This window comes from Nerophis lumbriciformis, linkage group LG27, assembly GCF_033978685.3.
Source record: "Nerophis lumbriciformis linkage group LG27, RoL_Nlum_v2.1, whole genome shotgun sequence".
NCBI classification, from domain to species: Eukaryota; Metazoa; Chordata; class Actinopteri; order Syngnathiformes; family Syngnathidae; genus Nerophis; species Nerophis lumbriciformis.
The window spans coordinates 6,588,173-6,601,498 of record NC_084574.2 but is presented as its reverse complement, the minus strand read 5'-3'; the positions used below and the strand labels follow the sequence as shown (position 1 = coordinate 6,601,498).

Sequence of the window (13,326 nt, the reverse complement as noted above, 5' to 3'; positions counted from 1 at the left end):
GTGCAGCAGCATTGGTGAGGGAGGGGCAGAGACAGAGAGAGAGAGAGAGAGTTATGATAAACGCGCATGCGTCGCCAGGCTCTGCTTTTTATCCATAGATTTATCAGACTTAATTTTTTATTATCTATAGCAGGGGTGTCAAAAGTGTGCCCCGGAGGCCATTTGCGGCCCACAGCTAATGTTTTAAAGGCCCACGGCACATTTTAAAAATACTATTAAAATAAACAAAAACATAACAAAAGTGATATAAAAAAGCTTAAAGGTTAAATGTAATTTAGAAAAAGTTGCAATGTTGACTAATAAAACAAAGCTGTTTTTTTTTTGTTTGTTTTCAAACGGTCATTTCTCAAAACATAATATTGAATCAAAATCAATGTTATTATGAATTATTGACCTATCCAAGGTTCCCATTACTTCACATCAAATATTCCACTAAGAAAAATATTTTTGGTGGAAGATTTTGCAAAGTTGGTAAATAAATAACCCAAAATGATTAATGATAAATGGGTTATACTTGTATAGCGCTAGTAGGTTGCTTCTCTTTCTCCTCCTCCATTTTTCTGCATTCTTTCGTATCTCAAGTTATCATTACGTATATGTATTGTTGCATTTGAACAACTGTATTATTGATAATAAAGGTAAAGTATTGGTAGTGTTCTTTATCAATAGCGCTATTTCTATTGGTATTTGTATTGATCCATTTGTAGTGTAATAATGCTCTTTGTCATTTCTGTATTATTTTTCGCTAACTGCTTATTTGCTATTACTTTTACCAATCTATTTGTACATGTCGTATTTGCTGATGTTGCTCTATTGTTGTTGTTTGCTGTTGTTGTTTTTGTCTCTCTGTCTAATCCCCCTCTTGTCCCCACAATTCCCCCCTCTGTCTTCTTTTTTTTTCTCTTTCTATCCCCTCCTGCTCCGGCCCGGCTGCACTAAATGATAATATAAATACATTTAATAAAGTCAAATACAAATAAGGCAACAAGAGAAGTATCCTACACTTCTCTTTTGTAAAGTAAATCTGAACAGCCGACATGGGCATCTACATCAACTATATGATTTGCCTGAGAAGCTGGACAGGACACAAAAAAAAAAAAAATACTTGTATAGCGCTTTTCTACCTTCAAGGTACTCAAAGCGCTTTGACAGTATTTCCACATTCACCCATTCACACACACATTCACACACACTGATGGCAGGAGCTGCCATGCAAGGCGCTAACCAGCACCCATCAGGAGCAAGGGGTGAAGTGTCTTGCCCAAGGACACAACGGACGTGACTAGGATGGTAGAAGGTGGGGATTGAACCCCAGTAACCAGCAACCCTCCGATTGCTGGCACGGCCACTCTACCAACTTCGCCACGCCGTCCCCAAAAAATGTATATTTTGTTGTTTTCTTACTGTACTGAAAATGAACCGAACCGTGACCGCTAAACCGAGGTACGTACCGAACCGAAATTTTTGTGTAACGTTACACCCCTACTAATTATGCAATATAAAATTGCCTACAGTCTTCTGTAGGTGACGTCAACAGGCTGATGCAGGCCACGCCCACATTTTGGTGTTGAAACTTGTCCAAAAAACAAGCATTCAAATCACTACCGTGTCTATTATGGGGGGAATTTTACCTTTAGAAATATATATTAGACCCTGAACAATGAAATAAGTTTTAATGTTGTCAGCTAGGGATGTCCCGATCCGATATTTGGATCGGATCAGCTGCCGATATTTGCCAAAAATTGCGTATCGGCAAGGCATGGGAAAATGCCGATCCAGATCCAGTTTTAAAAAAAAAACTCCGGTCCGTGTTTTCCAACGCACCGATTTAAATAATACATTCCACTTTTCTACTGCTCCGTAATTTCCGTTCCGCATTTTCCAGCACACCTTCAACACATCCACAGGTCTGTGGATTCTCACGCAGTTGCTTTTAGCTGCTGGCATTACACGACAGGCTCTTCTCACTCTTTCCTGTGTCTCCCTCTCACAGACAGCGAGCGCACCTTCTTACACACGTCACATACTGTCACGTCATACGTCACATACTGTCACGTCATACGTCACATACGTATACGTCCTCTCGCAGCAGAGAGGTAGCAGCATGGCTAACGTTAGCTGTGATGCTAGCGCAGCCGTGTGACCAACGCTCCCTCTAAGGTGCTCGCCTGTGCAATTGCGCACTGTTTAAGCGTCCTCTGCGCATAGCAAATCTATGCCACGCACAAAATCAAATAAAAAAAATAAGCGCATAACAATTTTCGACACACGGACACGACAGAGAAAACAGTTTTCGTCATCATTGTTCAAATATTGTGACGTCTGTCGAGACGCTTATCTCCATTCGGTGCCACACGTCCACACCATCAAAATGCTGAGGCAAAAATTTCCACGTCAACACCGCATGAAAAAATTAGTGATTTTTTTAGTTGTGATTTCCTTCTCTGCATGAAAGTTTAAAAGTAGCATATATTAATGCAGTATGAAGAAGAATGTTTTAATGTAGACATGCAAGCCTTGAAAGAAAATTTTGAAAATCAAGACTACATTTCCTGCAAATGGGTGCATTTCTACCCTATATTTTAACTTTAGATTTATTCTCATATCAAACTCTTTTGGCTGTCTTTTTGACACTTACATCCGCCCCCCCCCAATGTGATTATCTTGTGTGATGACTGTATTATGATGATAGTATATACCTGTATCATGAATCAATTTAAGTGGACCCCGACTTAAACAAGTTGAAAAACTTTTCGGGTGTTACCATTTAGTGGTCAATTGTACGGAATATGTACTTCACTGTGCAACCTACTAATAAAAGTCTCAATCAATCAATCAAAACACATAGAATCATCATACTGCTGTGATTATATGCATCAAGTGTTCATTCAAGGCTAAGGCATAAAATATTGAGATATATATCGTGTATCGCAATATGGCCTTAAAATATCGCAATATTAAAAAAAGGCCATATCGCCCAGCCCTAGTTTCAATGATGCCATTTCTGTTTGTCATGTATAATTTTGTCTATTTTGTGTTTATCCTTGAATAAACAGGTCAGTTTCTTGTTACCAACCATTGTGTATTATTCAAACTCCCCTAATTCAGCTGGCTAGTTGTTATCAAGAGTACTAAAACCCTTTTCAACATGATTCTGACAACTAAGTAGGCTAAATAACTTTAAACTTTAATACATGCTCGGATAGGCCAGTATCGGTCAGTATCGGTATCGGTCAGTATCGGTATCGGATCGGAAATGCAAAAACAATATCGGTATCGGATCGGAAGTGCAAAAACCTGGACCGGACATCCCTATCGTCAGCATTAGTGGGGCCCTTTAAGTTGTATCATAACTATTAGACACCAAACAAAGTTAACATTAATCGTATGATTGAAGTCTCTGATTGTGTATCATGTGACACAAAAAAGGCAATCAACACCACGTCTCCACTGAGTAATTGTCAGATGCTCAATTCTTACAATTCCTATTTAGACTGCCAATTGAAAGGGACTCTAGGTTTTAATTAGTGCCGTCCTTTAAATCAGGTTATGGCACTTCTTCCAACATTGGTGGTGAGGAAGATTAAAGTGATTGAGGACAGATGTGGTATTGAGCTGCTTAATTAAAGCCACAGTGGTTGTGGTGGTCACCGTCTGACAAAAAGGATGCAGACTGAATTAAAAGTGATGTGCTTTTTAACATAGGGATTGGTATTGACACTGACAAGACGAACATTGCTTGATCTACTAATCAATTAGCAGAGGGAGAGGTTGTGATCAAGTCCTAATTGAGTTATCCAATTAAGGGTTGCCTTGTTAATCCTGCTCACAAATTGGCACAGATAAGAGTCAAAAGTGCGGTCCTGTCATGTCCAGTTAGCAGTCCGTCTCTGTGCTGGTTATTACACTACAGTACATGTTAAGCCACACATTTATCAAATGGAAATGCAGAATGATTCACCCTGGTGTTCTTCAGTGAGACGCAGGTGGAATTCCTTCACAGTGGCCCGGTCCATTGCAGACTGGACCCGCAGCATGTCCAGCTCCTCGTCTAGGTCGGCCCTGCAAATACACGCAGTTGCCAAAAATGATGATAAACTATTAGACAGTGTTCCCTCAATTATTGAGAAGTTAAGTTCCAGTTGCCCATTGTCCCATGAATTTCAGCCAAGTTGGGACACTTTTTTAATGCTTTTTATGTATACAAGATACAGTGTTTCCCACAGGACAGGCATCTATTTTTTTTGGGGGGGGGGGGGGGTTGACGGCCGCAGCGGCGATGACCAAGAAGAACACGGAGTTGGAATATAAGTACAACACTTTATGTACATATTTAGCTCATTAAAGACTCTGGCGCCGTACCTGTCGTCAAAACTCCAAAGACCGACTGCACAGTTGCGCTACCAAAATAAGAGTCTCAGAAAGCTGGCGTGCACAAGCTAGCAAGCTACGGAGTTTGCCGACAATGTATTTCTTGTAAAGTGTATACAAAGGAGTACGGAAGCTGGACAAATAAGATGCCAAAAACCAACCACTTTCATGTGGTATTGGACAGAAAGGAGGACTTTTTTTCTCCTCCATTCGAAAATGCGGACGTTATCAGCACCACTGTCTGATTCCAATCAATGCAAGTCATCAGAATCAGGTAATACACCAACTTATATTCTTGTCTTCATGAAAGAAAGGAATCTATATGTTAAACATGCTTGTATTATCTTTAACCACCTTTAACTTGTTAACAATATTAACTATATGTGTTAAACATGCTTGTATTATCTTTAACCACCTTTAAGTTGTTAACAATATTAACTATATGTGTTAAACATGCTTGTTTTATCTTTAACCACCTTTAAGTTGTTAACAATATTAACTATATGTGTTAAACATGCTTATATTATCTTTAACCATCTTTAACTTGTTAACAATATTAACTATATGTGTTAAACATGCTTGTTTTATCTTTAACCACCTTTAACTTGTTAACAATATTAACTATATGTGTTAAACATGCTTGTATTATCTTTAACCACCTTTAAGTTGTTAACAATATTAACTATATGTGTTAAACATGCTTGTTTTATATTTAACCACCTTTAAGTTGTTAACAATATTAACTATTTGTGTTAAACATGCTTGTATTATTTTTAACCACCTTTAACTTGTTAACAATATTAACTATATGTGTTAAACATGCTTGTATTATCTTTAACCACCTTTAAGTTGTTAACAATATTAACTATATGTGTTAAACATGCTTGCATTATCTTTAAACACCTTTAACTTGTTAACAATATTAACTATATGTATTAAACATACTTGTATTATCATTAAACACCTTTAATGTATTAATATTAACTATATGTGTTAAACATGCTTGCATTATCATTAAACACCTTTAACTTGTTAACAAAAACATATATTTCATAAATAAGTAAATATAAATTATATATATGAATGAGGTAGATCCCCACGACTTGATCAATTGAAAAGTAGCTCGCCTGCAGAAAAAGTGTGAGCACCCCTGGTATACAAGATACATTTAAATTCAGTGGTGGGCCATCAGGGCCAGCAAGGCCTTCTCTGCTGGCCTAACATAACCAGAAATCATGATCATAATTAAAGCTAAAAGTATTTATTTATTTATTTTCAAATGTCTTGTTCTTTTTCTTACTTACAGCACTCAATGACATGGAACAGCACGGATTGATTCACACCGTATTTGTGCTGGTAAACTGCATAATGCATACTTGCCAACCCTCCCGGATTTTCCGGGAGACTCCCGAAATTCAGCGCCTCTCCCGAAAACCTCCCAGGACAAATTTTCTCCCGAAAAAATCTCCCGAAATTCAGGCACACAATATAAACAGCGTACCTGCCCAATAATGTTATAACTGTAGAATGATGGAGGGCGAGTTCTTGGTTTCTTATGTGGGTTTATTGTTAGGCAGTTTCATTAACGTCCTCCCAGCGCGGCAACAATACACAACAACAGTCACGTTTTCGTCTACCGTAAAGCAGTTCGTCTGCCGTAAACAGCAATGTTGTGACACTCTTAAACAGGACAATACTGCCATCTAGTGCATTTGATGAAAGCACTTTTTGCGTGCCACACAGCAATGCATCATCAGAGAGGGCGTTCAGCATGGTTAGAAAAATAGTGACAAATAGAACAAGGATGGACAATTCAACCCTTAACTCAACAATGAGTAGATGAGTGTTATGTGTGTGTATATGTGTAAATAAATGAACACTGAAATTCAAGTATTTATTTTATATATATATATTAGAGATGCGCGGTTTGCGGGCACAACCTCGGAGTCCGCAGATTATCCGCGGATCGGGCGGATGAAATAAAAAAAAATTAGATTTTATCCGCGGGTCGGGTCGGGTCGGGTGATTGAAATAAAAAAAAAAAAAGATTTTAAATAGATTGAGGCGGGTGGCAGTTAAACCAATTCGGAAATATATATACATAGTTAAATGTTGTTACCCACATACGAAAAACGAGCAGGCACCTGCAGCATATGCCACAACAGAAGAAAAAAAAAAAGAGATGGACACTTTTACGGAGCGGAGAAGGGATGCCTCGCCGGGGTCCGGGACCGAGGCCCGGGACCGAGGCCCGGGACCGAGGCCCGGGACCGAGGCCCGGGACCGAGGCCCCTTCCCCCGAGAGGGCCCCACCGGGAGCCGTAGCTGAGGCGATCCGCGAGAAGGGCCCGACGCACGTCCAGGGTCACCACCGCGCCCACCGCACCGACACCCCGCCTCTTCCGCCTTCGCCGCGGCCGGCGTCACGCGCAGCAGTTAAGCAGCTTACCTGCCCGCCACCCCCGTGGCCGGGGGCTCGTAACAGGGGTCACTCCGCGCGCTCCGCCCACGCAGCTTACCTGCCCGCCACCCCTGTTGCCGGGGGCGCGTAACAGGGGTCACTCCGCGCGCAGTGCGCTCACGAAAGGGATGGGGCTCACCCTGGTTGATATAGACAGCAGCTAGGACGGTGGCCATGGAAGTTGGAACCCGCTAAGGAGTGTGTAACAACCCACCTGCCGAATCAACTAGCCCTGAAAATGGATGGCGCTGGAGCGTCGGGCCCATATACCCGGCCGTCGCCGGCAGCGAGACGCGCTTGGAGGTGCGCTCAGCGCGGCTCCCATATGATTGTGCACTGGTGTGCGTCTGGGTCGTGACAGCGTGGCACGCGAATGTCTGTGCTGCATTGGATCAGTCTCCTTTCTTTAACAGGCAAAAGCTTTATAACCTCACTAATGCCTTGCATCGTCTATATTAGATATATAACAACGGGCGGGTGCGGGCGGATGGCGGGCGGATGCGGTTCTGATCAAATGTTAGATCGGGTGGATTGTGGATGGTTGACGACTTTCTGATGCGGTTGCGGATTAAATAATTGCCTATCCGCGCATCTCTAATATATATATATATATATATATATATATATATGAAATACTTGACTTAGTATTTCTTATATATATATATATATATGAAATACTTGACTTGGTGAATCCTAGCTGTAAATATACTCCTCCCCTCTTAACCACGCCCCCGCCCCGCCCCCCACCTCCCGAAATCGGAGGTCTCAAGGTTGGCAAGTATGGCATAATGTGATATAAATACACGCACCCTCAAAATGTCAATTTCACTCATTTATTATCAAAACGGTTCCACGTTAATATAAGGATAATAAATTAAAGGAAAATATTTTGTTTGTTTCACAACACCTTAGTCACCTTTCATTAAGCATATCTAGCCTTATAACTGTGGCTATGATAACAAATCGATTGTTAGTTGAGGGAAGTTCTTAACATTATAATTTATCATTGACAAACGCTGGCTTTGTTCCTTTCATAGCTTGTAATAACGGTCCGTACTTTACATGTAATCTAGCGCTGATCTCACAGTTTAGGTCTAGCATGTACCAAAAGGTTAGAAAACAAAACTTTAGTTAACGTTAGCTAACTTGTAGGGCTAGTAATCTCTGTGGCTTACCTCGAGAGAGCCGGCTCTCCCATTGCGAAAAGCTGGATTTCCTTTTTGCATACTTTGCAACAGGCTACACCTGGATTTGGTCCACGTATTTGTCATTTTCCATCCAATGTTCATTAAAACGACAACCTCCCGGCATGATGGACCGATGCACCACTGTCCTCTTGGGGGCGACACAGAGCCGCATATACGGCTCAGACATGACAACAACCTAATGTAAGGGCTCGTGCAAAGCAAACAGATCAAGCGTTTAGCTTTAATTTTTAAGGAAACTTATTTTAGTTTTTTCCATTTTATAATTAGCCTATTGGGTCAGACTGCCGAGAAATACTGTTAGAATGCTTAAGGGCCGTTGATATAAATTATTGTCAATTGTGCTGAAGTGGTATTTTTGTATCTATGCAAGCTGGCAATCCAAAAGATAGCCAGTTGTCTTTATCAGTGTTGTCTCCAGACTCGGCCTGCTGACGGCCAAGGCTGAACACCGCCGGGAAGCAGACAGAGCAGAGACAAGGCCGAACACCGCCGTGACGCAGACAGAGCAGAGGCAAGGCCGAACACCGCCGTGACGCAGACAGAGCAGAGGCAAGGCCGAACACCGCCGTGACGCAGACAGAGCAGAGACAAGGCCGAACACCGCCGTGACGCAGACAGAGCAGAGACAAGGCTGAACACGGCCGTGACGCAGACAGAGCAGAGGCAAGGCCGAACACCGCCGTGACGCAGACAGAGCAGAGACAAGGCCGAACACCGCCGTGACGCAGACAGAGCAGAGGCAAGGCCGAACACCGCCGTGACGCAGACAGAGCAGAGACAAGGCCGAACACCGCCGTGACGCAGACAGAGCAGAGACAAGGCGATATGATCTGCGTCATCTAATTTTAATTTATTCTATAATGATGTATTGTGTCTAACTGGAGTTGTCGAGATTACCCCCTTCCCTCAGCGACAGCTTCAGTGATGTAATAGGGCCCTTCCAAATAAATAGAGGCGGCGCGCGGGCTTGACTTTTAGAACGTAGTTTGGATCTGTAACTAGAATACAGCCCAAAACACGTGTCTCCTCGAGCTAAATTGAACTCTGTCTCTGCTTGATTCCTTGCTTCTTGTCTGATTATTGGATGTCATAAGTGTTTGGACCTGACAAATACGTTGAACATTTCCAAGCATTAACAAGCATTTCACCCAAAATTCAAGCATTTTTCAAACCTTGAAAACACAACATTAAAATCCAAACATTGTCAAGGTTTTTAAGTACCTGTACGAACCCTGATTATTGCTGTGTACACTACACACACACATGTCTTTTTTGTCTTTATTTTTTACTTTATTTCATTTAAGTTGTAGTGTGTAAAAATGCTCTTTATTCCTGTATCCTAGTTACTGTTTGGAAATAGGAACAATGTGGAAGTTTGCGGATTGTGGTTGACTTTTAAGGTTGCACTGTATTGGCTAGGGGTGTAACGGTACACAAAAATTTCGGTTCGGTACGTACCTCGGTTTAGAGGTCACGGTTCGGTTCATTTTCGGTACAGTAAGAAAACAACAAAATATACATTTTTTGGTTATTTATTTACAAAATTTGTAAACAATGGCTTTATCCTTTTAACTATAATTAACTATAAACTATAATAATTCTGCCCACGTTAATCAACATTGAACTGCCTCAGATTAAATAAAACGACAAAACTTTTCTTCTACATATAAAAAGTGCAACATTAAACAGTTTCACGTCAACTCATCATGCTTAATTTTTTACAGCATTTGGGAAGCCTGTAGTTCAGGGGTCCTCAAGTACAAATCTTGAAGGTCCACAAATGTTTTTTGGAAACAGGCTGGGTCCGTTTATTATCGGTCAAGCTTATATAATAGCAGGAGGTAGGTAGTTTAACATTTTCTTAAAATTAACAAAAATAAAATAAATATCCAATAAAATACATGAAATATTTTCTTTGAAACAAAAATAAATAAGAACTTTGAAAAAATGTGTCCTCTGCATTTGACCCATCCCTTGATCACCCCCTGGGAGGTGAGGGGAGCAGTGGGCAGCAGCGGCGCTGCGCCCGGGAATCATTTTTGGTGATTTAACCCCCAATTCCAAGCCTTGATGCTGAGTGCCAAGCAGGGAAGAATGCTGGTATGAGCTTTTAAACATAACCCGTTAACTGCTGCCAATCAAATGGTGAATAAGATACTCTTTAGGGTTCATATGTTTGTAAATCTGACTGTGATGAAGTCAGTGCCTCACCAGCCATCAACCTCACCGCACGTCACTGCTCTGTTGCTATTTGTTGTTGTGTCATAGATTTAACAAAAATCTTGCTTGATGTTTCATATGGCTTTTTCAGCCTCGTGATTTCTTTTTTTCTTAGCTCTGAATCATGAGGAAATGTCTCTTCAAATTCGCGGTGCTCTTTCAGATAGTGACGTTTCAGATTTTCACTTTTCACCAGAGCAACAGTAGTGTTGCATAGTAGACACATTGGTCTGGTACTTGCAGTAGGTAGGATGAAAACATATTGCTCTGTCCATTCTTCCTTGAAACGTCGGTTTTCCCTGTCCACCTTTCTTTTACCAGCCTGAGCCAACTTGGAGCATGCCCTTGTGATTTGATTCACATTCAGTGACTGACAAGTGAACAGTTAGCGAAGTAGCGATACGAGACAACTGTGTGCCTGCAGCGAAAGGTTCCATGCACTGTGCACATGACCCAGGTGGTAACAGCCTATCAGCGCGTCGTTGTGAAAGAGATGACAACCCATACCCCGGAATTAGCCAATCAGAGTGGCGTTCTCTCGCTCTCACTCCGTTTCTCTCTCTTTCTCTCTCTGAGAGAGAGAGAGAGAGAGAGAGAGAGAGAGAGAGAGAGAGAGAGAGAGAGAGAGAGAGAGAGAGAGAGAGAGAGTGAGTGAGACACGAGAAGTGTAAACGAAACGTGGAGATATTTGACTAAAAACAACAAAGAACGTTGACTTGCGCTAGCGATAACTCACAGATAAATACAATTATTATATTTTTTTATAATAATTATAATTATAATAATAAAAAAAACATTTTTTTATTTTTATTTATTTTTATTATTTTTTTTTACTATAATTCGTGCTGGGTCCGGACGGACACGTCGCTGGGTCCGGACATGGACCGCGGTCCGCCTGTTGAGGATCACTGCTGTAGTTGATTTATTATGTAAATGTTATATTTTCATCAACATGTGATAGCAGGGACCCTGCCATTCAAAACTAGGCTGCTACATTACTAATGACTAATGTAACTATAGCTGAAAAAATGGTACAATAGCAATAGGAGAGACTATTCATCCCTGAACACCATGGAGTTCATGTAGGCTTAATGATGCACTTACATTATTATATCAACTATCAGAGACAGAAACTCTTCATTTAACATAATGTCCTTTTTTGCTGCTTCAACACAGCTCAAGCAACACAGAAAAAGGTCAAGTGAAATAACAGACAGACAGGGCTTTGCTGTCCGTAACACACACACACACTGCAAAATGAGCTAACGTTACGCGAAAAGCGAATTAGCCTTCACCTCAAGCCAGGACTGCGAGCGAGCTGAGCTGCCTTTTATATTTCTAGAAGGTCAACGGGCTCATAGTGATGTTACTAGTAGTTGACTGGGAGGTGTTTATTATCATTTGGGGAGAGTCCGCTGCCTGATGCTTACCTGCTAAACGCTAAGCACTGACTACATGCGCTCTGAATACGCACTGCTGATTGGCTGTTACCGCTCTGTGTGTAACCAATCAGATGGTTGTGTGGGTGGGACAATGCTGGGTGCTGTGTAGAGGACTGACAGAGACAGAGGCAGAAGGAAGCGGAGGCGGCTACTTAATATGTTCATGTGGAAACTCGTTCGGTACACCTCCGAACCGAACCGAAACCCCCGTACCGAAACGGTTCAATACAAATACACGTACCGTTACACCCCTACTTTGTATTCTATTACTCCCCACAGCCCCAACACACACACGCAAGCGCACCCGCAAGGCACGCACACACACAAACACACACGATATAATGAGAGTTCCAAATTCCCACAAATACCTCACTGAGGAATCCATTATTGTAGTAACACGTTTCTCTCTGAATCCCATGCTCTGAGTGCACCTCCCAACAGAAGAGATGACATGATGAAGAAACGAAGTAAAGTGGATTATTTTTGTATTCAAAAGGAAATCAAAGTGACAAGTGAGATGAAACGCCGAGGTGGGAGGCAGCGGTGGTGGGTGTGCGCATGGTAACAGACAATCCGACAGAGAAAGTGTGCCCAATTACCACTCTGCAATTAGCTTGATACCTGCTAAAGGCTGATTATGTGCAGCCATTCTGGAGACTTTGCACTTTCAAGTTATTATTAGGACTCAAAAGTCTAGCGAGGATTGCGCACGCAAGCCCGGTGAGACGGGAACACCTGAAAAACACACGCCTCATTTCCCTCCCCTCGTCTCCAAAGTCGGGAGCGAAACGGAAGAAACAAGCTCCTGACGGTGTCGTGGCGTTCTCTCAGCCTCCTTTACACAAACATGCATGCTATAGCACCGTGGACTAGTGATGGGTCCGGCAACACCGATGCATCGGCGCATGCGTCGAGCTCATAGAGCAAAACCCTGTGTCGGTGCGCGTACCGCTTTTAGAAAGTCACGTGACCGATCATGAGCTGTTTTGATCACGTGACCGATACGCGAACTGTGTCGCACTGACGCCTCCTCTGTGCTCTGTGAGCGGGTCTTTTCTACAGCCGGAGAAATAATAATTAAGAAGAGAAACCATCTAAAATGTAATACGTCAGAAAAACTTTTTTTTAATTTTTTTTTTAATAAAAATGTGTAAAAAAATAATATTAAAACAATTCCCAGTCCACAATCATCCACAACACGTTCTCTTAGATTTCCATGTTATGATACATGTTCACATTATTTATTGACTGTATCTAAAAAAGATAAAAATATATCTTTATTTAAATGAAGATATTAAATAATCCTAAATGAAATATAATGACTTGGTTTATATTATTGTATATACTAGGGCAGGGGTCATCAACGCGGTGCCCGCGGTCACCAGGTAGCCCGTAAGGACCGGATCAGTCGCCCGCTGGCCTGTTCTAAAAATAGCTCAAAGAGCAGCACTTACCAGTGAGCTGCCTCTATTTTTTTAAATTTTATTTATTTACTAGCAAGCTGGTCTCGCTTTGCTCGACATTTTTAATTCTAAAAGAGACAAAACTCAAATAGAATTTGAAAATCCAAGAAAATATTTTAAAGACTTGGTCTTCACTTGGAATAAGCGGTAGAAAATGGATG

At 41.5% G+C, this 13,326-nt stretch overlaps 1 protein-coding gene across 3 annotated transcripts in view; it reads right to left on the bottom strand.

Annotated features, from left to right (window-relative positions):
• Positions 1 to 13,326, bottom strand: part of cntln (centlein, centrosomal protein) — a 432,451-nt gene that overhangs the window by 223,017 nt on the left and 196,108 nt on the right. For all 3 annotated transcript variants that reach the window (XM_061922942.1, XM_061922945.1, XM_061922943.1), the window contains one exon: positions 3,962 to 4,062. In XM_061922942.1, coding sequence (XP_061778926.1) covers positions 3,962 to 4,062 — 101 coding nt within the window. The remainder of the gene's footprint in view (positions 1 to 3,961; positions 4,063 to 13,326) is intronic.